The sequence below is a fragment of the Bidens hawaiensis genome, unplaced genomic scaffold (assembly GCF_021521415.1).
Source record: "Bidens hawaiensis isolate Kalapana, Puna unplaced genomic scaffold, B.hawaiensis_p1.1 tig00031104_1, whole genome shotgun sequence".
Taxonomy (NCBI): domain Eukaryota; kingdom Viridiplantae; phylum Streptophyta; class Magnoliopsida; order Asterales; family Asteraceae; genus Bidens; species Bidens hawaiensis.
The window spans coordinates 30272-56827 of NW_027495211.1; the positions used below are offsets into that span (position 1 = coordinate 30272).

At 33.7% G+C, this 26556-nt stretch overlaps 1 protein-coding gene across 1 annotated transcript; it reads left to right on the forward strand.

The window, feature by feature from the left end:
- Positions 1–2004: 2004 nt before the first annotated feature.
- On the forward strand, positions 2005–4583 carry LOC143581582 (transcription factor MYB83-like). Its single transcript, XM_077064341.1, has 2 exons — positions 2005–2372; positions 3760–4583. The coding sequence occupies exons 1-2, from the start codon at positions 2005–2007 to the stop codon at positions 4463–4465; spliced, it is 1074 nt and encodes a 357-aa protein (XP_076920456.1). The 3' UTR covers positions 4466–4583.
- The last annotated feature ends 21973 nt before the right edge of the window (positions 4584–26556 follow it).

The window sequence follows — 26556 nt, forward strand, 5'->3', positions numbered from 1 at the left end:
ATCAAAGAATAATTTTCACGGGTTATAGGTCTTACCAAACCCTAATAGCCATCAAATGGGTTATAAGATCTTATTTATTAGTAAACACTTTCATCATCAAACCCTAATTTAATTTATCTCCTTTACATGTTTTCCGTTATTGGTCTATCATCACCATCGCCGGTTAAATTCTGATATTACCCACCATCGTCAACTACATCAACGCCCCCTTTTTCATTATATAAATATTTATATTTATTTAAAAAAATAACATGCTCATGTTCGTTTATATTTGTTCGTTAAAAGTCTAAAAAACCTACACATCTCAATTGAAAGTACCCAAACGCTAAAAATATCATAACAAACTAATATATATGTAATAAATTAAAACAAAACTACGTTATAAAATAAAATAAATCATTATAAAATAACAAAACGATTAAAAACAAAAACTTAAATAAACCCCCGTAACACGGGAGAATCAAACTAGTGTATGTATATGCATTTACGGGGAGATTTAAGTACCATCAAATAGTAATTAGTAAAAAAAAAAAAGAAATCAAATTTGAATCATTTAATTTCTAGCCAGGGATCTGTGTTTGTGTATATTTATATAGATATTCACATATATGGATACTGTGTGTACATGCATTTATGGGGAGATTAAGTACCATCAAATAGTATTTAGCAAAAAAAAAGAAATCAAATTTGAATCATTTAATTTCTAGCCAGTGATTTATATTTTTAAAATGTTATAATTCTTACATAGTACATGTTTAGATTATGCACATACGTTTGTTTCATGAATGAGAATGCTTCATTAAAAATTCATTTGAAAATAAATTTTATGATCATGTCACACACATAATCATGCATAAGTATTAAATGAAGTCAATATTAATGAGATACCTATTTTCAAGGTTAATTAATTGCATAAGGCAGTTATCCTAACCCTAACTAGATACACATACATTATGTTCGTACAATTTGGTCTCCTCTCTAGTTCATCTTTCACCAAAAAATTCATACTTATGAAAGTTTCTTGTCTCAAATTCAAAGTTTTACCTGATTAAATTATTGAGGAACCGCCAAATAACTTCTAATATGAATGTTTCCATACGACTCTCTGAAAATTCAAGTATAATTCCCAAAATCCCCAACATTTTATTCATTAAGTGGAGATTTATAATGTATATCAGAAAATTGAAACCAGATTGATCAGTATGGTCTTTATTGAGAAATGAAGTCCACATGTGATGGATAAAATAAGAATATGTTCATGTCAAATCGTAATAAATTAATGATGAAATAAACGAACGACAAAGAGTGGTTTGAGGAAACAGTAGTTAAAGATAGATTGGTTGTTATTATATGTAGTGTGGTTAGCATCACTCATCTTTAATGATACATATATATGATTTTAAAGGGATAAAACATTAGCTGCCGACAGTTATTTTGCTTAGGAAGTGGTTTACCTCAAAACATAGACATGCTTTAATGCGTTACTGTCTTTTTTTCACGTAACCTTTAACTACTCCCATAAACACATTAACCGTAAGTTTTCACAAACATCATCGTATGCACAAAGAGCTAGTACTTCTGTACTATCTCTCATATTTACACGTGTATATACATAGGGTGGGGGGGGGTGGCTTCTCGAAGTGGCAATGGTGATGATGATAGTGATGCTTGTGGGCCCTTGTTAATTTGATAGATAGAGTAGAAAACGGATTGGAGGGGGACCTTTGTAGGGTCATAGAAAGATGAATATTATGTGAAGTGGAAGCAAAATGGTTTGTTTGTAAATTGTATGAATTAATTCTCGTACACATATGATGATTACCTTGTGAGTGAAGAAAAATGCATCGAAAAAGACAAGCTTGAGTTAAAAACAAGACGACCATCCATCTCTTTCTCTTTCTCTCTCTATCTCTAGAATTGCTTATATGTACTTTGTGATTTCAATCAATGACCAACTTCATTCTCTTGTTACTTAGAGCATTAAAAAACTTAATTGTCTTTCCAATGAGAAAGCCAGAACTAATAGGGGGAGACAAGGTGGGCAAGAATAATAATAATAATAATAATAATAATAATAATAATAATAATAATAATAATAATAATAATAATAATAATAATAATAATAATAATGTTGTTACAAAGCTTAGAAAGGGGCTGTGGTCACCTGAAGAAGATGAGAAGCTAATGAATTACATGTTAAGGAATGGTCAAGGTTGTTGGACTGATATTGCTAGGAATGCCGGTCTGCTACGGTGCGGGAAGAGTTGTCGTCTTCGTTGGATAAATTACTTGAGACCTGATCTCAAGCGCGGCGCGTTTTCCCCTCAAGAAGAACAACTTATCATTCATCTGCATTCTATTCTTGGCAACAGGTGTGTCTCTCACCCTCTCTTTGTTTTTATGGCAAGTAACAAATAATGTTTAGAAGTAGGCGCATGTAGGTGTTTACACCAATTCACACAAAGGTGAAAGGTACATTAATTGATGCCTCATTTTACTGTCAAAAACATTCGTTGAAATGCCAAAGTTGGCTGTAAATTTATGTGTTACACACATGACAAGTTGTACAACCAATACCTTCCTAGCTAGTAACAACATTTTCATATATATATATATGATAACCTGGATTGATTTCTCTTGGTTTCAAATATCAAGAAGGTTTTATGATTCCCATTTGCTTCAGAGTTTATTTCAAATTTGGTGGATAGATATGTATACTTATATTCTTGAATAATTCTTAGATGAACTGTTTGATGTTCATATAAGATAACATAATATATTTGATGGATGTTTAAAATAATTCTGAATGTGATTAAATCTAAATATATTAGTTTAACACATGCAATGGCCATGTGGTCTAACGGCATGTTAAGTTTGAGATCTTTGTGGTCTCAGGTTCGTAACCAAATTCAAATGATTTTTTTCAAAGTGATGAATTTCCTCTTCAGCGGTATATTTGGGTGAGTTAGACCATCTGGCTTCTGTTAATAAAAAAAATAACACATGCAAACACAGTATCATTTGTCGTTCATTAGTCAAAGTACAAAAAGTATCTAGTATCTAGAATAAGAGTCGCGAACATGGGTGTTACGTTGGTCAAGTTGCTACCTTAAAGTTTGATCATGTTTTGCTGTCTGTTCTAATTTTTCTGTTTAGTTAGGCATTGGTCTTTGTATCTTCAAAATGCATGGTTTTTTTTCGTAATATTTATATAACCGGTGTTCCATATTCATTTTCTAAAACAAAAAATCTTTTGCTTAAATTACACATCATCTCAATAACTACTATATACAAGTATACAACTTAAAACTTATAATGAACTAATATAGAAATTCATGTATTTTTAACAAACAAAATGCATGTTAAATGACTTGATAATGAGTTTTAATAGCGACAAGAAAAAGTCATTTTCATTTACTTTCACAAACTTTATTGAAAGTTATACAACTCTACGACCATGTTTTGCTTAAGAAAATATAAATCCCTAAAAACTTTTTATTTCATTTTATATAAATTAAGCTCAGGACTGGAAGGTCGAAACTACAATATACTTTTTATATTGGTTTTAACTTATCTAACACTAGAATTAAAAGGGTCCCATATAAGAAATGATAGATATTACTATGTTACATAGTTTTATGAATCAAAGCTGTTAATGACCAAGTTGTCAAACCGAGCCCTAGAAATTATATGTCATTAGGCACAATTCCTTTCAATGTGTTGTTGACGGCATGTTACTTATTATGTACAAAAATTCAGGTGGTCTCAAATAGCATCTCGTCTTCCCGGAAGGACAGATAATGAGATAAAGAACTTTTGGAACTCAACAATCAAGAAAAGACAAAAAGTTAGCAACGTCTCTAAAAGCTCACCAAACAATAACACTGACGAGACGTCCCCCGACCCAAGTAGAGATATCATGGGTGCTGCTATGTTCATAACCATGCACGATCACGACCATACGGCGATGTGCATGGAATCATCATTAACATCAACCACGACAACATCATCATCATCCATGCATAGTAATTCTATGCCTATGAAAGGCCATGACCACTTTGGTCTATTGCCACCACTTCTTCAAAATAACACCAACCATGAAGCAAATGGTACATCAAGCTTGTTTAATGTTTCCCCATGCATAGGAGATGTTAGCATGGGAGGATATGATGATTGTTGTATTCTTGAAGTACCATACATGATAGGAATGGAAAATGACAATATTAACCTTGGGTGTGGGGTCATGGATGGAGATGTTAATGCTAATCCTACTAATTACATGGTTGATAAGAGATCAACTAATTTTAACCACCACTTTAATAATAGGGATATTGATGGTAAGGTTAAAGTGGAGGAGGTAGTTGGTTTTGAAAATCATTGGGCAGGAGAAAGCTTGAAAATGGGAGAATGGGATTTGGAGGGCTTGTTTGCAAGTATCCCCTCGTTACCTTATCTTGATTTTTGAACACACAGGCATCCTTAATTTTTAGGAAAATAAGAACTTGGAGATAGAGACATTATACCTTCTTTTATACTATTTTTTATTGAAAGATGAACATCAAAATTTGGGGCATATAGGGTCGGATATATACGTGATTCGGAACAGGTCGATCGATTTTGACGAGCTAAACTAAGTTCCTGGATCAAGTGGCATGTTACGGATATAAATGGAAATGTGAATAGTGAAATGTAATTAAAAAAATAAAGAGAAGATGTGAAAAGTGTAGTATTGTGTACAACAGAAATAAAGTGAGACATGAAAATGAAATTGTGTAACGGTGCATTTGGTCTTTCTATGTACATGTTTATCATTTACATAGATGCAAATATTTTTTTAGAGTTAATTACTCTTATAGTCGATCTCTATGTGTTTGCTTATTTAACACTTTCAATCTAAAATGAAATATTTTTGCATATGATCGATGCCATTATGTTTAAATTTTATAAGTATTTCAGACTCTAGTCTTAACTTCTTTCATTTTTTCAGCAAATCTGATTATGTGTGTCTCACATGTAAGACATTTAAAAAGAAATTGAAAGAACAACTAATAAAGTGAATAAAAAAAAGAAAGGTAAATTGAAAATAAATAATCATAACTTTTATGTATTGATCGATAATAATTCTAACTTTAAAAATCACTATCAACATTCCAACTTTTAACTATTTTTGTCTCAGTGTACTTCTGTTAAATAATAGATAAAGTTGTTAAGTTTTTTTCCGAGTTTCAGACCGATGTTTTAGGGATTTTGATCGAAAAAAACGATACGAGTCGACCGATGTATAACTTCTCTCGCAACGGTACACAAAAGTTGGGATTATTATCCGTGCAACCCACATGTAAATCACTAGTAAAGATTAAAGAAGATATTCTGTGCAGCAATAGCTTTCATTTGGTCAAGTGGCAGAACACCACCGAGCCACGTCAATTTTTATATTATTGTTTTGTTTTTTTTTAATTTCGGTATCGTAATGAAAATAACTGAAACCGACTGAATTTGTGTCGACTCATCGCCACAACGCTTGGATTTTACCAACACCTGGGTTTTATCGAGCAAATAAATATTGTTTTAAATATTTTAATTTTTTTATAATCCGCTATACATTGTTTTAGTTTTAAATATCGAGCAAATCTGTCGAGTGCTGCTATTTTTTGAGTTTTTATTTTAAATATGACGAATTTATTTTTAGGTTTATTTTTGGTACTGTAATGAACATAGCCAATACCGACCTGATTCGTGTTGGCACGCTCTTGCAACGCGCACAGGAAGATCAGTGTTGTTACAATTATGAACTTTCTAATATATTAATTTTTCTATTATTATTATAAGTTATACGAGCGCTGTTACTATTTTCTTCGTTGACAGATTAATTTTTTTAATTTAGTGTCGGTATCTTAATGAATTTAACTTATACCACCCGATTTCATATTAATGCACCTCAACAACACGACGGGTACATAAACAGACCCAACTGAATAAAACACAAGTTTGTTGCACGGGGTAAAACACTTGTTCAATTTAAGATCAAACGTTTCCAATATCTTCATTCCCCTTTTCATGTTTTGGATTGGTTTGATCTTCATGGGCTTTCCACCTCATCGGTGGGCTAAATCGCTAATCAAGTTTCACCCGTGTAAGTGTGTAACCAACCATTTGGGGTTTTAAATCTTATTAATGAATCATACCATTCAATTTTGACATTAACACCTTTATGTGAAGTTTTTACTTTTCATGCATATGAATGTAGTTTTAGATACTTTAAGAAAATAGGAGCTTTACTTAACAAATTATGGAATCTATCACATGAAACTTACAAAAGTTACTAAAAAAAATCTACAACTAAGTTAATCTGAAAATTGAAAAATGTATCACATTAATTTGAAACAGTTTTGTAATTAAAAAGGTATAAATGTGTTGGTGATCGATATTTAGATTTAATTGACAGCATGTTACTTAAGTTTTAAACTAAGAGGATGGACCATTATTAATTTAAAATTTAAAATTGTTATGTTAGCGATTCAAATCATTCCAACTTTTAAAATACCTTTTTATAATATATATTATTTACGGATGATAACTTATCTATTAACAAGTTGATCTCCGTTCAAAAACAATAAAAAAAACTATCGACTAGTTGGTAACTTTATAACTTTTTGATACATATTTTTTTGTTCAAATTTATACAAATAAAAAAAACACAACAAACCTACAGCTAGACGCCGAAAAGGCCCAACTATATTTAAACATCATTTTTTTTAACCGTAAAATTCCACATTTATCTTGATTTGAACTCAAAACATCGTAATCGTAAAAATGGACTTCATACCACTAATAGGTTAGTGTCATGAGAACAACACTTATTGGGATCACAAAGAAATCGGTATTGTCAAAAAGTGTGTTTGTACTTTTGTAGCAATCCATGGCCTAACAATTACAATGGGCTGTGTAGCAACTTGGAGAAGCCCGTGAACCAAGAGAGAAGCCCACACATGAAATAAAATAATAATAAACAATTAACAAACCATTATAACAAAGCTTGAAATTAAAACGAAAGATATTTATGTTTTGTTACACAACCCCTCAACTTAATAAGTTAATATGAAAACCAAAGTCAAATAAATTAATACATCTGAACTGCTATTTGTATTCTTTTGTGATGGTTTACCTAGAGTTCTTTTGTAAAATTCTGTCAATTGGTATTTTGACTCGGTTATTTTGTTTTTTACTTTGATAAAGTCAGAGGTGATTTTTTTCTAAGAAAATAGGTCAATTTGAAAATGTTTAGTCGTATCATGAAAGACAAATTTACAATGGTATATACGTTCTCAACATTTTTACGTTTAACTTGTTAACATTTTCACTAGGTTAATAGGATCTAGAAGTAGAGACCAATATTAACAATGAAACGTGACATGCGTAGCATATAATGCTTGCTTACAATACATATTTTTCCATGATAAAGAGACGTTTTAGGATATAAAAATGAAAATAAGCAATAAGCAATTTAGGAGTTCAGAACTGATGTGATCAGTGACGGATCTAGGAATTTTTTAAAACGGGTTCACTATTTGGGTTGGTATGACGGTTCGGGTTGGTACTTGGTTTGACGATTTCGGGTCATTTCGACGGTTCATGTCAGTTAATTAAGGTTTATCATATAATAAAAATACGATTCAATAACAAAAAACAAACATCGTCATTAGAAATTAAAAATAAATAATATCTCTTTATATTCATAATGCCTGCAAATCAAATTTAAAAGTATATGTAGATTTAGAGATTAAAATGAATCGTTAGTTTGATACTTAGTTAGTAGATGTTTAACAAGTATTTTTTTACAAATAATCTGTAATAAGTATATACATATTTTATACTCTGTTTAACAATTATTTTATTACAAATAATCTGTAATATGTATATTACATAACCTGCACATTGGTTCTATCCCACTATCGCAAAATAACTTAGATAAAAAAACAAACGTGCTTTCAAATGAATTAACTAGTTTAAAGAAATAAAAATAAAATAAAAAGATGAATAATGAGAAAACGGGCATACACCGTGAATCAAACTTAGATTCTCACATTAAGAAGAAGGGATGTTTACCACTAGAACAAGAATCCACTTTGTTTATTGATTCACTCACAATATATATATGGGTTCATTCTCATGTTTTATTTATACGTTCTATATAAAATCCGAATCTCAGTGGGTTCTCGTGAACCCGGTCTCGTATGCATAGATCCGCCCCTGGATGTGATTTTCTATGTTCTCATACAAGCATGATTTACTCATACCCTTTAATTTACATCATGAGACGCACAACCTAACGTATAACAACCGGCGCTAATGATTGTCCCTAAAATCATAAATCAAAAATACATTTTTTATGGGCACGCATTTTGTATGAAACTTTATTGATGTATTTTTTTATTAGCAAATTATCAATTATAATGATTTAGATAGATCTATGTGTTTCTGTGTAGAATTCAGTTTTTTCTTTCTTTCTTTTTAAATTATATTTAAAATAAAACTTAGACTATTTTGTCAAGACATGCACTAACGGTATTGTAGTATAATGGTATTCAGGAGTTCATAGAGTGGTGTAGGGCCGTCCAAACTGCTCGCCGCTCGTTCGTCGTTCGCTTGAAAATTGCTTGAAAAATGCTCGTTCGATTTCGGCTTGGTTTGAAAGTGAGTCGTTCGGCTCGGTTCGGTTTAAAAAACAATCCAAACACGAGCAAAGCTTCGCTCGGTTTAGTTCGGTTCGTTTTGCTTGAATTATTTTTTATTTATTAGTTTTATATATAAACTTTATGTGTATATATAAGAGAAATCTGCATTATGTCTCCCTGGTTTATATTCACATTCGATGGGTTTACCCCTGAAAAAGATTTTGCGAAGTATGGGCCCCTGTGTTTCTCCCGGCGGGTTCCTCTGACTCCTACCATCAGTTGACCCGTCGTTTACCCGTTAAAAAAAAAGGAAATTACTTTATTACCCCTGATTCGTTTATAACTAGTCGATCTACCCTCTTTCCCTTTATGTTACCATCTCCGGAGATTCTCTCAACCTGTAATTGAACGGAATTATCCGGCGACCCGATTGACGGATGTCTCAATCCAAGTCAAGTCAATTCTCCTCGGTTCACCTTCCAAGCCTTGCCGTGTAGATGAGCTTTGTGTGAGATGTTCATGTGGGTGCCGCGACATGTTACCGGATATCCAGGAACGATGCAAACGTGGGGCGTCGATTCTTGTGCTGTGTAAGTTTTAATTACTCACGAATTAAGGTTCTAGTCTGTTAATCGATGATGATTTGGTCTGTCGTGTTTCTTAGGTCAATTTTAGGGGTAATATGTGAATTGTGAATCGAATTAGGGTTGTTTGTTTGTTGATATATTTAGTCCGTTACAGAAGGGGAGTTGTGGATGGCTAAAATGGGCTGATGATCCCACATGCCCTAGTTGTGAAAAGGTAATTCAAGCAATGGTGAAGATGATGAACAAGAAAGATGATTTTGCAAGAATGAAAACCAAAGAAGTAACAAGCTTGAAGATGTTGCTAGCAATTAGTTGGTTTTTGTTCTTTGTTTATGTTTGGGTTTATTGATTAGTTGTTGACATTGTATTTTTAGTATTGGATAATGTAATCTTTGTTGTTGTTATTGTAGTTTATGTTAAATGTTTAGAGTTTCTTGTTTCATATATTTACTTTAAATTTGTGTTCCACATTATCAGTCATGTTGCAGCCATGATGAAACTGAGAATGTTGAGTTAGGGAAGGATGATGAGAATGTTGAGTTAGGGAAGGATGATCATATTGTTGAGTTAGGGAAGGATGATCAGAATGTTCAGTTTGACCAAGACAAAAGTCAAATGGAAGACAAGGAATATCAATTGGGTGAAGATGAGTTGATGGCTTATTTAGTGCAAGAAGATGACTTATTTAGAACAAGTGAAGAACATGAAATGGATCCTAGTGATGATTATGACCCTGAGGTTGTGAAAGCAGCTTTCAAGTACACCAGTGAGCCGGAAGAAGATTACTATCATGATCCATATGAAGACGATCCAGTGTGGGACTCTGACTGGTCAAATGATGATTATCATTGGAAGTAACATTGTAGTTGGCTTCTAGTATTGTTTGCATTTGAATTGTACTTTAATTTGACATGATTAAATCTATTGTAATGTTTGCATTATTTGCCTACATGCTACTAGTTTTAAAAGCATTAACCAAAATACTGTCAAAATAACATACAAACCATCATGTCCCAAATCAAACATAGCATACAAACTATCATGTCCCAAATCAAACACACATGCTACAAGTCTTAAATTGTTTCAAACACAAATCATGACATGGTACCAGAAATTTCAAAACAAAAGTCTTAAGTAGTCTCAAACACACACCATCAATCTAACTCAAACACAACTTTATGGTTGACATCATTATTGTTGAATTGGTGCCCTGCAAGTTCTGAAGTTGTGTCCGTAACCTCCACATCTTTCACAACTTTTTTCATGCCCCAACCTGGTAAGTCTTCCTCCTGCAGAAAACACTTCCTGAACCTCTTCAATATTCCTCTTCCTCTTCTTGCTAGCTGCCAATTTCTTCTTCTCACCTAGTGCCTTCTTCCTGCTCTTCTTCGGTCTGCCAATCTGGGTATGATGTTTTGGAGGAGTTATTATTGTTGGGAAATTTGATGGTGTCCACATATCAGGGCCTGGTATGGGCCTGATTTGGTGATTATACACCTTCTTCCAAGTGTCTAACCAGTAAGCTTCATCAACCCACTTCTCCAATGGACCGACATACATGTTGTTTTCTATCATGTTATATAGGGCTGCCACAGCATGTTTGCATGGCATACCTGTCAAGTCCCATCTCCTGCACGTGCAAGTTCTATCCCCCACATTCACCACACATTGGCTTCTTAGACTTTTAACCTATGAACATATTTGCATATAACAAAAGATTGATTGTAATATCATAGTCATGCAAATTTTCATACCTGGTAAGTTACATCATCAACCATCATAACCGTCAATTTGCTTGCTTCTGTTTGGATTTCATCCCATGCTTTTGTTGCTTGCGGTGTTAATGGCCCCTTGCAGTGGCTTGCATCTTCTTCACAGTCACAATCCTCATGGTCATATACTCTATAATATACTCCAAGCATGTAATGATCGGCTTGTCTCTTGCTCCAACAAGTTGCTTGTTGAAAGATTCACAAAGGTTGTTCAGCAACATATCACTTTTTGCCCTTCCTGAAAAATGTGATCTTGACCATCTTGCTGTCGGGATCTCACTAAGCCAGAGAAACATATCAAGATTTGTTTTCTTAATCTCCTCCATTGCCATGTTGAAATAGGGGACAGAAGTGGCCGATGCTGCCCTATAAAACAAGCCTTTATACAAATCTCCCCTTCAGGTTTGCCTCAAGTTCTCATGGATGTGTCTACAACAAAACCGATGCTCTGCCCTAGGGAAAACACTCTCAACTGCTTGAATAAGTCCCTACAACAGTCAAATCACCATAATTAGTGTACATGAGTTAGCCTATTACAAATATATCCTACGTGTACATACCTTTTGTCGGTCACTTATGAAAGTAAAATTGGCATCATGAGGCATGTCAAGATCATCTCCAAGGAGATCTAAGAACCATTTCCATGAGTCTGTGCATTCGGCTTCCACTATTGCAAAGGCAACAGGATACAAGCAATTGTTACCGTCCGTTCCCGACAGCAGTCAAAATCTGTCCGGGGTATTTCCCTTTTATAAAACAACCATCCAACCCAAGAAGCACTCTACCAAGCAATTTAAATCCTTTAACCAAAGCAGCATAACACACATATATCCTTCTAAATTGCCTTGTTTTAAGGTTAGGGTTAGCACATGGTTCAACATCTAATTTAATGGTACTACCTGGGTTTGCTTTAAGAAACCCATCAATATAGGATCTGAGGTGGGTGTATTGTTTGGTGTGGTCACCATCCTTCCTTTGCAAGTATTGTCTTTGCTCTTCTCATCTTGGATTCAGAAAGTTGTACTTGATGCATCTGCTGGAATTTGGCCTTCAATTCTTTGGCAGATAAGTTGGGGGTGGTTTGTAGCTCAACCTCAATCTCTTTGGCAATAGTAGACATTGTGTACAAACCAATTGTTCTACTTCTTAGACAGTCGTGTTTTCTGGGAATGGCCTTCACACACCAATTATCCTCAACAGTTTGTCTTGAGATGTGCAGCGTCCAAGGGCAAGTGGGTTTCATTTCCCATTTTTTTACCTTCAACTTTTCCTGACTTGACACATTTGACCCCTCACCAACAACCAAATTAGGATTGGTCCCCAAACAAATCACCCTAAACATTAAAGGATCATTCTTCTTGATATACACATCTCTTCTAGCATTAATAACATAGCTCTTAACCATTTCATTCAATGCTTCCTTTAATGGTATTAACTGACCAACATAAAATGGACACTCATCATCATTATTCCTTTCCTTACCCTTGAACTTTCTTAGCATACTATTCAAGACACTCAAGCGCTCATCATCAGAGCTCTCATAGGTATCCATGCAAGGATTTTGTGACAATCGTCAATTTCAGGTTAACTCCATTAACTCAACTCCGTCAATTCAAACTTAAGATCATTGAATCTATAACGCACACTTCATTACATTTAAACTAGGGTTTAAATGACGCTTAACACTTACTACAGGTGTAGTCTTTCGGGAATTGCACCGAAACGCAAACGAGTTGACGCAAACGATTGATGAATAAACGAAAAACGTGAAAACAGTAATTATGTGATAATTATGTGTTAGACTTATGTGTTATGTGATAACATGGTTATAAACGTTAACTCAAGATGTAAACAAGTTAGTTAAGCTAGATAAGTAATACTTAGAAGTGGAGGGGCTAAAGTGTAACATAGTATTCTATAAATACTATGTTATAATAAACCCTAACTCTTATTTTTCTTTCTCCCAAAACCGATCAGCCACCCCCTCCATCCCTCTTGGCTGCCGTCACCTTCACACACACATAACACCAAGAAATCAAGCCTTTGATTGAAGAACTAGGTGCTAGGAAGGTATAATTGATTATCCTATACATCCTTGTTACTTGATTTTGATGTTTGTTGGGTTAATAACAAACCCTAAGCTGCCGATTTCTTGTATGGTGTGTGTTAACATGATTGTTGTTGAATTAATGATGATTGATAACTAGTATTGATGTTGTTACATGTTGATTGTTGTGTCTATGATTTGAGTTCAAACAAAAACCCTAATCATGTATGTAATGGGTAATTGATGTGCATGGATGGTGTTTATGGAGTCTAGAGTGTTATATGAATGCATGATAGTTCATAGATTGTTATTATGTTGAGTTTGGATGCAAACAGTTTCTGGACAGAATGTGTATATGATGTTTAAGTGACTGTAACGAAGTGTAAACGTAAAAATTGGTTGAGATTATTGGTACTACAGTAAACTAGGTTGAGTCTAGTTTCTATAAAGTATAAATTTGTAATTTTTGGACAAGTAGAAGTTAACTTTTATGATTTTACAAAAACGTTGTGCAAAGCTGAGGTGTTAGACCTGCTGTTAGGTTGTTTTGTAAATGTTATATCTCATGAACTACGAGACCAATTGGGTTGGTTCCACTTCTGGAAGTTGACTTATTGAGTTAGAAACCTAACCCAAGTGGTCTTGCATTTATTGGATTTTTCGTTTAACGGGAATTGCAAATAACATTTTGTTGCGTATGAATTTGACTGTTATGAGTTTGCTGTAATGATTTGATGATTGTGAGAAAACTATGTGGAATAAAAATATAATTAAATATGTTCTGGAAACCTAAGACATATGTTCTTCTGTGATGATTTTTGGTAAATTAATTGAGATGTTATGATCAGTGAAATAGTACAATCTTTCTAGTAGGATTTCTGTCTCGGTGAAACTAGCTGCTGAGTTGTGTAAAAATGCATGAAACATGATACTTGCTATATAATTGTTTTGTTTTGACCAAAATACCCTTGCGGGGAATAATTGCTAATTGATTGCCATGATTTGACCAAATTGCCCTCATGGGGAATAATGGCTAGTTAATTGTTATTTGTTGACCAAAATGCCCTTACGGGGAATAATTGATAGTGATGTACTTTATGAATACATGACACGTATATGATTGCTTACACATGTAATGTGTCACAAAAACACTTGTTAAAGTCACACACGATTCACAAACGAAACACGAAACATGTTATGTGCATAGGTATTATGTGCCGGGTCTAGAGACTCGATAATATTCCGACACTTAGAAAAATCTCTTTATTGTTTTAGAACGCTAGAGAGAGTTTTTCGGTGACGCGCATCTTGGTGATTTAATTTGGGAAATTCTTCGCAAACAGTGAGTTTCACTTACCCCTTTTAAACTGTTTTAAACGCTTTTCTTTTGGGGGAGATAACATACTCCACAACGCATTTTTAAGATTTTGTTAGTAAATTATATATCACTTGTAAAGGCTAAGTGGCAAACGAAACAATTGAAGTCCTACACATCGAATCGGTTAATATTTTGAATAGCGAGTTACTGTTGAGTAGTACTACTGGGTTTGACAAACCCCACCCAACGCTAAACTCGACTGGAGGTCGAGCGGGTGTAATTTTGGCTAACACGTACCATGGTCTGGAGGACCTGGTGACAAGGCACTTAATAAACGAGTCAGCTTCGGTGTCGAACACTTAGTAATACTTGTTGTATAGACTAGCTACCTATCGATATATAATTGACATAACACTATCTGTAACGCAAAACGCTGTAACGTTGTAACGCAAAACGCTGAACGCAAACGCTAAACGATTTATTTTTATATAACTTGTGAACTCACCAACCTTGTGTTGACACTTTTAGTATGTTATTCTCAGGTAGCCGAGGCGGACGCGCGGTTTAGGAACATGCATTGCTTGAAAAACTTTTAACTATGCAAACTTACTGTTAACTGTTATCATTGGTTTTAAATCGTCCTGCGTGACGTAACATTGTTTCTATGGTTTTACGCTTCCGCACTTATTTTCATTTAAATGTTTTTATGGTTTGATTATAACTGATGATTCCGATCCTGTTCCGTTAGTGGATTTTGAGGGTGTGACAGATTTAAGCCATCATCATCACTAATGTGAACAGCTGCTGCTTCTACCACATCAAAATCTACAATAGTGATGACCGTCGTTCGAGTCATGCAAAAACCTAAATAACCTAAGTAGATAGGGTAAATAAGGTATCGTATCCACCAGGAGTATGTGGTCAATGTAATCGTGTAACAGATTTATAAGATTATGAAGTAGCAGATTTTAGTGCTGATCACACAAGCAATTAGTTTTAGTTTAGAATTAAGCAACGAACAAGTGAACAAGTTTCAATCAATTAATAAAAGCAAATCACACCCGGGACTTCAAGTAAGTAACTTACAGTAATCTCATGCAACCTAACAGATTAATCATTAACGGTTAACTACAGACTGATCAATTAGACAAAACCTTAGACATCAATAATCGCTTTACACACGGCACTGGTTATCAAACAGTCCCTGCCAGTGTGACTCAGTTAAGGGAAATCATATGTTTTATCGTATTCAACCTAATCAAGCAGTCCTATGATCAATTATTATAGCAACTGGTAACTATTCGTTCAGATCAACGTAAACCTAAACCGATACACAGAAATACTAAACATCAATAATCATAGATTAACCATAAAAAGTTATACATAAACATTCTTAGTTACATGAGAAAACTGAAAATAATACAAACTTTACATCCCGGTATGATTCGGAGAAGTTAGCCGAGCATCGACATCATGGAATCTTCAATTATGATGATATGGAACATGTATGTGATCTCGATATGAATCGGAATGGTGGAATCGCCCTCTTGTAGCTCTGGTAACTGCCAGCTAGAAGTCCCCTAATGAAACCTTAACTTTATCCTTATATAGGGTTTTAAAAATGCGAATCCCGTAGTTTATTTTGGTCAAGCATATGGTACTCTAGTTTTAGCAAATGGTACTCTGGCTTAGCAAATGGTACTCTAACTTTAGAGTATGATACTCTATTTCAGCATACCATACTTTAAAGACACCTGGTGTACGCTCCCTCTTATGCTCAGCATATTATACTCTGTTTTCAGAAAATGATATGCTAAACCAACTTTTACCCAGATTCATCAGTTTTGATCATACACTATCACACATCATCCCAGGTCTTCATCTCGTGCTCGTACATGTCCAGATTAGGTACTTTAACGTCTATGACCTGAAATACAATAAACACTTATGAAGTATCGAAGTTTCCACAATAAACAGTTAAAACTAATAAACAAACGAACTTAATTATATACAAATTAACCGACCATCACATCCCCACACTTATCTTTTGCTTGCCCTCAAGCAAAACTCTAAAGCAAACATCAACCTCCATCATAGGTATGTAGATTATCGCCATTAATACCAGTAAGGTTTAAGGTCATACCCAGTTTCCCAGACTGACACTGTTTTTAGATTAACATCTCACAAATACGGTTAAGTGCTATAATAAAACAATAGAGCCGCCCAGAAAAGTGAACTTTGTTTCCGGTTAAGGCACACATGCTCATACCCCTCCTAATATAACATCTCTCCTCTCGGTTTAATATATGGACTAGCAAAAGATGTGCCAGTATCACTCTGCTCTCAGTATCACTCATAAACAGGTTTCTATCCATAAAACTGCTTTGACACAAATGCAAATCAAGAGGTCTTAAAAGGGTTGTAACGGGGCCAAGTGTAAGGGTATGGAAGGGAAATATTTAAGTAGCTCAAACGATCCGACCCGGCTTATTACAAAACATCTAAATAAACGAAATGCTATACAAACTAACTGACTTATTATAAAACCTCTAAGTAAGCAAACTAACATACATACTGATTTCATATTTTTTTTTCTTTTTTTTTTACATAAACGAACTACTGAATACATAACTAAATATAAACAGACATCTATTTGGCTTTTTCCTCAAGTTTTTTTTTCAAGCATAATAACGTGATGCTTAATAATGGAACAAATACAAATACAAAAACAAATACAATTACAAATAAACCTAGTAAGCCGGATCGTCTCGTAACATAATGTCGGGGTTAAACAAATGAAAAATAAGTCCAAGAAAGGTTTTCTAAGGGACCCAAACCCCCCGCTCCTCACATTAACCATCCTCATATGTATAATGTATGAAGCCCCAACCCCCCAGTACCCACACTCGCGCTCATCCAGACGAGGCTTAACCTAATTGCCTCTATCACTTTTGCATTTTGCCAACTACGATCCCGTAATCCATGAACATTAATGAAAGCACTCAAATGACATGTGTGTACTATATATTATATGTGTATTATATATATTTGGGTCAACTCACACACGTACCGGAGGAATATGGTTGACGATATAAACATGTGTACCTGTCCCCATGACTCGTTATCCCCGCCTAAACGACCCCATTTTCAACTTCTCTTTATGAAAACATTTGTGAGTAAGACTATTGAGAAGCTGAAAAAACAATCATGACTAGAAGCCTATGACTTGGCATTAGTGGCAATAATTAACAGTTAACAACTTTGGTTTCTGAACGCTCTTCGAGGTACTATCGGGCTAAAATTTTTCAAATTTTCCTCATCCCCACACTTGATGTTTACATTATCCTCAATGTAAGAATACTTAACATTGTCCTCAAAGCTAAAATAGATAAAACAATTAATGAACACTTTAGGGACGGGGTTGAAATTGACTTTTTGACTACTAAGCAATTTTAAAATTCGGGGCTCAAATGTGGCGGTTCAACTAACAATTATACAATTACACTTTTAACGTTTAAAGTAATAAAAACAAAATAAATTATGAAACTGAAATCGCCTGATATTAACGGGACCGGAGAAGGACCAGTCGGCTCGCGAACTCTCATAAACACTCGCATACTCTCGTCTCGACCAAGTACCAAACTTGAGACGTGTAGAAGCAAGCTTCTCACAAATGTAAGACATAGGTCTTTTAAGAGTTATGAAAATGAATTTTTGTTAATTTTATTAAAACAAACTGAGCCAAATTAAGTCGTTTCATAATAAATTCTGTTAAATTAGTTAAAAATGTTAAAAGACCTAACTCACTTTTGTAGGAATCACGATTGCATTTAGCATATACAACAAGCCCTTTAAACCCCCCGATAGCCCGGGAGGACGAGTGGGGTCTTGTGAGGGTTTATAGTGAACTACACCCACAAAGTTCGGTTACAACATAATATACACGTACCTGGATTAACCACAACAAAATGAACATGAAAGCACTCTGGGTAGTTTAACTGTAACCTCGTTGTCGGAAAAAAAACTTTACTGAACGCATCAAAATCCCAACTTTTCTCGTGCGGTATCCCCACACTTAGCTTTTGCTATGATGGTACGCTTAAAATACAATTAGTAATATAAAAACTAAAACAGAATAGAAACTAAAAATATACAAAATGTACAATTACCACCCTTTTGAAATTTGTATGCCATTTAAGGTAGGCGTCTGGCCCGATCCCGTGCAACCTTCTCATTATAAGCACGCTTTTCTTCAATCATTTGTTGCCAGTCTTTCGATAAGCCAGGATCTGGCCCGAACATCCTCAATATCGACTCTCGATCATTTTTGTTGGGTGGATGTTTCACTTTCTTCTTCCTTGGTCGGCTACCTTTCTCTTCCACCTTCTCACTATGTTGTTTCTCAAATCCCTTTTTATCTATCCTGTCAATCACAAAACATTCATCTTTTGTGTGATCCTTGTCCAAGGATACACACTTGTCAACAAGAGGGTTAATAGCATTTTCAAACAATAATAACCGTTTATCACGGTCTCCACACTTAATTCCCAAAACCCCCTTAGCACAGTCAATTACCGCATGTGTTGTGGTAAGGAATGGCCTACCCAATATGACTTGTGGTTGTGTATTATTCACACGTTTAGCATAGTCAAGTACAAGAAAGTCAATTGGGTAGAAAAATTCCTCCACCTGAACCATTACATTAGTCACCATGCCCCGGGGAAGTGTATGAGTTTGGTCTGCAATACCACGGTGGTGTTTACCCTTTCTAATGGGCTAAATTCATACTGATCATATAAACTATCGGGCATGATACTAACACATGCTCGAAGATCTAGAAGTGCCCGATCAGTTTTAAATTTCCCAATATGAATTGATAAAAACGGCACTCCCGGGTCTTGAAGTTTACTTGAGGTGGTATTATTCTCCACCCCTTCATCCCTTGTGTTGGTCAATTTTTCATTAAAACATTTATCACAAGAACAATTTTCACAAAAAGATTTTTCATTTGCTTTTAATTTTGATCTATTTTGGAAAACCGTTTCATTTTGACCAACACCATCATTCTCATCACTAACATCTTCCACCACCCATTCAACAAACTGTGGTGGTGAATTAACTTCAACACTAGAAATTTCAAAATTAGGTAAAAGTCTTACCGCATTTATGTGCACATTGTTTCCCTTCTTGGAGCTTGAGCAGTAATGGTTCGGGTTGACTGTAGTATCACTCGGGAGTTGACCTGCGCTCTTTTGCAACTTTTCCATATCTGCTGCGAGCTGACCAATCTGCTTTGACATTGCCTCTGCTGACTTGTCATGTAACTCAAACTATTTCTTCGTTTCAGCCTTATGATCTGTCATAATCTTCATCAATGCATCCAATTTTGAGTGCACCGACTCATCCGCAATTCCTGAGTAGCCCCTCTGCTGGTCCTGATTACCCGATGAATTTCCACCCCGGTTATCGTCTCTGTTATACCCCCGATTCTGATCATACGAACCCTGCTGACCACCTTGGCGGTAATTTCCCTACGATCTGTTCAGGCTAGATCCCTGAAAGTTCGGGTTCAACTATGTCGACGCGTTCCCGTAATGAAAATTCGGGTGATTCCTCAAGCCCGGGTGATAGGTGTTTGAATTCAACCCCTGACCCTTGGAATCCCCGTAAGCATAATTAACTTCTTCGGGCTCATCTTCCTCGTCATCATCAAACTCGGGGAAATTTTCTGCCTTATGCCCGAGTTCTCCATAATCTTCACAAACCGGGAATTTAACACCAACTTTCCCGACTTCTTTCTTCTTACCCTTTTTTAACCCAGCCAGTTCATGGTGTAAATAGGGAATAGACTATATTACCCTTCGACATTAACGGTCAACTGACGGTAGGAGTCAGAGGAACCCGCCAGAGAAACACAGGGGCTCAAACTTCGCAAAATCTTTTTCAGGGGTAAACCCATTGAATGTGAATATAAACCAGGGAGACAAAATGCAGATTTCTCTATATATAAACTAATAAAAGTCTACTATTTTTTTAAAGTTTTTAAAATTTCCCTCTTTTGTGTTGAATTCAAAGTTCATATTTAAACCATAGCAGCTCGTTTTGTATATGTTTTGTTGTTAACTTTGAGCTTTATACATTTTAAAGATGAAAATTTAGACAATATAGAGTTGAAAGTCTTGAACTAATGATATTTTGAAGTTTTAGAAATTTAAAATTGAAAACTTTATATGAAATCAAGCAAAACTAAACCGAACCAAGTCGCTCGATTTCAATACCAAACCAAGTTCAAGCATAAAGATATCGCTCGTTTCTTTAAATTCAATCCGCTTGATTCGGCTCGCTTTCAAACCAAACCAAGTATGAGCATACCCGCGTTCGGTTCAGTTCGTGAACAGCCCTAGAGTGGTGTCCCTAGCTATAAGTTGAGGATCCAAATTTCAATAGTATTATTATTTCAATTTTTGTTCGTCATGGAACTTGAACCCTCGTCATTTCTGTCACGCCCCACCTATCGATATATAATATTTATGTAGCGTTTTGAATGCGGGATTGAGAGGAGGAATGGAATGGATCGTGTGAACAAATGAAAAAAAATAGTGGTTGATTGGTCAATATAATGAAATCACCTATTCCCAAGTTCATTTTATCCATCCTTTTTTTTTCACAGTGATTTCAATCTGAAACTTTGTAAGTTTGTTTATACTTTACTAGTTTTTATCCTCCGTATTACGAAGGTTGTTTTATATTATTTGTTCTAATATTTATTTATTTCTTGAGTTTATATTTTTTATTGTATGAAAGTTAATAATATACGTATGATTAGGTGATAAATTGTTTCACAAATAAATGAGATGTTATAACCTGATTTAAAAGCTATATGGTTTTGATAAGACCCAAGACCCGTTTATTTCTTTTACTATAAAATTAGTTTTTTAATTATAAATATATTTATGAAAGTTAATAATATACTTATGGTTTGATGAGACCCAAGACCCATTTATTTATTTTTACTATAAAATTGTTTTTTTAATATAAATAATATATATATATATATATATATATCTTTTTTAAAATAAATAAGATATTAATTTTTAGTATATCTTATTTTATAGGATTTTTATACCAATAATTTGATGAGAATAATTTTTAATTTAATTAGATGTTATAACCCGTTTAAGGAATATCTGGGTTTGGTAAGACTCATACCCATGAATTCGGGTCAAATGCATGAGAAGCCTCCATTTAAAAATCAAGAAAATCTGGTGACTCCAAAAAAAGGAGGAGCGACCACCTCGCAACACGTAGGATTTTTATGTTTTCATTTATATCTATACTAATTAATAAATAAAGATTTTCTTATGCCACATGTCATCACTATATTGATTCTTACAAAATTTTCCCTCCTCTCTCTCATATTAAATACATTTCTCTTTTTAATATTCATTTTCAATTTTTAATAATTCCATCCTAATTTAATAGAATTAATACCATCATAAATATGTTAATTTGTTTAATACAAAATATATTGTATTAGTTATTAATATTATATTTTTATAGGTAACAAATACGAAACGGGTGAGTTTCGTTAACCGGTTAAAGTATCAAACATTGTTCATGTCAAAAGAGTTTAAGATTAAAATGATTTTTGTTTCACGAGTTGGTTTAAAAAAGTAGTCATTTACAACTAAACTTTGATATAGAAAATAACAAAGAAAATTTATGCTTTATGAATTTTCTAACGTTTTCTTTTCAAATTACGTAATGTGTAATTTTTTTATCGTACAATATATTTTTATATATGTGATACATTTTTTTGTATTTCACATTATGTTATTATTTAAAAAAAATTATTTATTTTAACCCGTCTGCTACACGGGTAAGTAACCTAGTATATTATAGATAAGTACATGATTGCCACGTGATTTCAACATGATCCAACGAAAGACTGTTAGTTAGTCCTTTTAATAAAGTTTATTTTTATTACTTTCTACAGAGTTAAGTGATTTATGTAAGCTCTATTTTCTTTATAAAATACTCTTTATTATCTTCTTCGTGAAGTGTTGTATTCATGTGATTTCGGTTTTGTTTTAGCACACCTTTAATATCTTCCTTTTGGAGTTAATTTTATTAACCATTTTTAGAAACGATGAAATATATATTCAAGTGAAATTGTAAAGCCCTACCTAGCCAAAGCCATTGATTGCCTTGTTTTCTTTAGCTTTAAGTATATATTGTCTAACACCGAAATGTTTTGCTTTTCAAGGCCAAAGATATGATACCAAAAGCAACCATGCTTTTATCATTAACCCTATTCATATATATATATATATATATATATATATATATATATTATTATGTACAATTCATATTTATTTATGCTTTTTATCATATTCATTGACCAATTCAAAAATATTTATATGTATAATTCATATTTTATTAATTCTTTTATCATTATCTAAATACACACATGTAGAGGACGGTTCAAACAAAAATCTTTGAAGTACTTGAAAACTCACGAAAATAACTTTTAATCACTAATTTTTAGTATTTTATTGTTTTTAGTTCTTTTTTATGTGAAGTTAATCTTTACCAAAACTAAAAAAAAGTAATAAAAAATGCATGTAGTTCGTAAAAGTACATATATATAGCTCGTAATCTACATAAATTTACCTCGTATTAGATACAAATATGTAGCTACGTAAGATACATATATGTAGTTTCGTGAGCTACATTTTTCTAATTTCTTTTAATAGGATTAACACGCACTAGTTGAACACAAATACGAAAGAAATAAACGATAACACGAGTATTTAACATGGTTCAAATATATAAAAAAGGTGTTATAAAAGTATAATGTTCACAAACACTTTAGATTAGACTAGGCAAATAAAGAGATCGTGGGATCGGTCGTGGATGGCTAGTTCCTAGTTCGGGTTTTGTGATGTATGACTTGTGTCTATAAGTTAGAAGTTTTTATAAACCATTTTGCTCACCACATTTGTTCTAAACTCACATATAATCACTTAATATATCTCTTTAAGATACTTCATATCTAATATCATTTGAAGAAAATAAATCGAAAAAGAAGAAAAACTTCTACAATATCATTCAAATATTGTTGTATTATTGAAGGGGCATCATTAGTGTGGAACTAGTTGTTTGATTGTGAGTGTTTGTAATTTGTTGATGATTTGAGAGAGGAAAAACATTATCTTGATATAGTGTTTCTAAAATTAGGACCGGAAACACTATCTTGATATAATGTTGTTTTTGTTGTGAGGGTTTAACACTATTTTGACATAATATTGCGAGCATTCACTATCTTAACATAATGAACGTTTTAGGACTTGTTAGTACGTACACTCTCTTGACCAAGTGTTTTGAAGAGTGTGATCACTACATTTATCTAATTGCATTGGTGATCCATGCTATTTAGGAAAACGGCTAGTGAAGTAAACTCTCGGTGAAGAACTGGGTAGAGGATAGAGAATGAATTCGTTAACATTCACTTGAAACTCTATAAATTAGTTTTTTCATATCTAACCCTTAAACTCTTTACTAATTGCTTTCTTTGTTACTTGAATTACACATAGAGTTTACAAATAAGATTAGCAATCTTGTACATGTTTAAAACAAGTAAAAAGGTTTAAAAACATATTCACCCTCTCCCACTCTAGATTTCTACACATACCTACGAATAGCCGTCGGTAAACATCAGTTTAATCATACGACACTTTTCCATCGGTAATCAGTTGGTGAATACCGATGAAAACGACTATTCATTACAGTATACATTTAGTGGCGCAATTGCTTGTCGTGGGAGTTCCCTTACAATAATTATCAACTAAAACATCAAGCTACACACCACTAGTGTGACTCAAAACTTTTAATTGACTTTTGGTAAATCTTTCAAGACAAAGAAATATATATTTTTGCCAAAATATGATAAAAATATATACCAACCTGTTTTCCACTTTTTGTGTCAGCTTTAAAACCAAAAAATAAACCCCCTCATTTCACTATATCACCATTAGTATATCATAATTCACAATCTAGAACTCTAGATCATGAACATGGAATCATCGGAGGAAGAAGCATTGTTCCGATCCCACCAATACACCGCGCTATACTTCGTCCAAAGTCCGACCACCACCGTCTCATTTCACTCACCAACTACACAACGTCGCCTCACTCTCTCCCACTACTCCTCATCTCGTGGATCCTCCAACTCCATGCATGACAAGAAGTTGATCTCTCGATAAAGCATGGACCATGAAACCGGTGGTGATGTTGGTGGAGAGGTGGTGAAACTTGGTGAAAAGTGTGTGGAGAGTGAGGATGAAGAAGAGCCATGGGAAGAGAAAGATGTTGGAAAGAAGATGTGGGATTTTGTTTCGTTTTCGCGGTCGGATTCATGTGTTTGGATCATGTTTCAGATAAGTTTAAGATTGATGGCCAGCTTTGGAGTTGCATTGCTGTTCTTCTATCTCATTACAAAGCCTCCTTCTCCAGTTATCTCTCTTAAGGTCACCTTTCTCTCTCAATTACTCTTGTTCTCTCTAGAGTCTAGATGTGTAAACATGTTGGTCGTTTGCGAACTACTTGAGCTCGACTTGCTAAAATCTAGTTTTTTTTGGCCCATTATGTTTCATATTATATATAATTTAATATAAAATAATTACAATAAAGTGGCATGCAAACGGGCAACAAGCTGCGCCGCAACCCCCTTTTGAATAACAAAGCCAATCCTGCTAAAAACGAAGCTTTGGGATCTAGTTTAATAAGTTGGCTAAAGAACAACACTCTACTCTCAAATCCGTTTATTCAACCTATCATGAGGATTGAACACTCGACCTCCAAAAAAGAAAACACATGTTAGAAATACCTTTCGGTACAAGTATAACAAGTAATAAAAAAAATTTACCAAAGATATTTGAAATTTCCAACCTCATATGAAAGAAAAGTTTTAGATTACTTACATGATCAATAAGAGTTTAATTCTAAATAAAAGAAAGTATCCTTGAGATTTTTAGGTTTTGAGTTATAACTTTAAATAAATTGTTTGTCAACGTTTTTCTAATTCATTATTAATATGGAAACGACATAGTAAGTGAGATTTTTTTTTTTTTGTTAACTTTTCTGAAATTCCGATGTGTGAATGACTAAAAAATTAAACTCCAAGATCTTTTAAAGTTATAGACCTTAGCTAAAACCTTCTTTTTCATATGACCATCCAGTGGTTCTAATTACATGCGTATGTGTAACATCATTAATTATATACTTTTACTCGTGGCCACTACAATTTAATTAATATTTCATTTAGTTTAAATATATATTTACAGGTATACCTTTTATTAAATATATAAGCTATGTTTTTTTAACGGCAAATTCGAATCACTGACGGATTACTGGCTCATTAATTTTGTTCTCTATCATGTAATTACATAATTATTCTACTTATATATAATTACTCTTTGATTCTCACAATTAACACGTTAATTTATTTGTATTGGATCCAAACCATAAATAATTAATATATATGGTTGATAAGTACACTTTTTAATGTTACTTCTAAATCTACGATTTTTAATTTTACTTCTAGTTCTGCACCACTATTTACCAGGAGTTAAACCCTCAAACTTGTAAAAATGAACACCACCACTTTATACACATGGGTAATGCTAGCCAAAAGCATTTGGTCAAATATTGATGTTCCATCCCTAACAAAGTTAATAGAAACTATTTTTGAGCGTAATGGAAGACTAACCCAAGCCCATATTTTGATGGTTGAAACAATCACAGGTATTGTACTACTGAATAAGCCTAGCCCAATTTAACTTGATCCATTATGATAAAAGATTAAAATAGTATTTGAGTAATACAGTATAACTTATTAAACATTCTAAAAAAGGAAAAATAGTTTTCATAAGTTAGGATTTTATAACTTATGGGAAACTCCTTATATAAGGTATAAGAAGGTGTAAATACAGAATCCCAAACATGCCCTACGTATCACATCTACAGGTACACAAATCGGGTTCTGGCTCGAAGCAAATTTGGGCTGAGTTTGATATGGACAAATTGGGTTTTATTCAAACTGGTTCAGATTAAAACCGGGCTTTTTAAGAGAAAAAGGATGGTGTTTGATCACTGT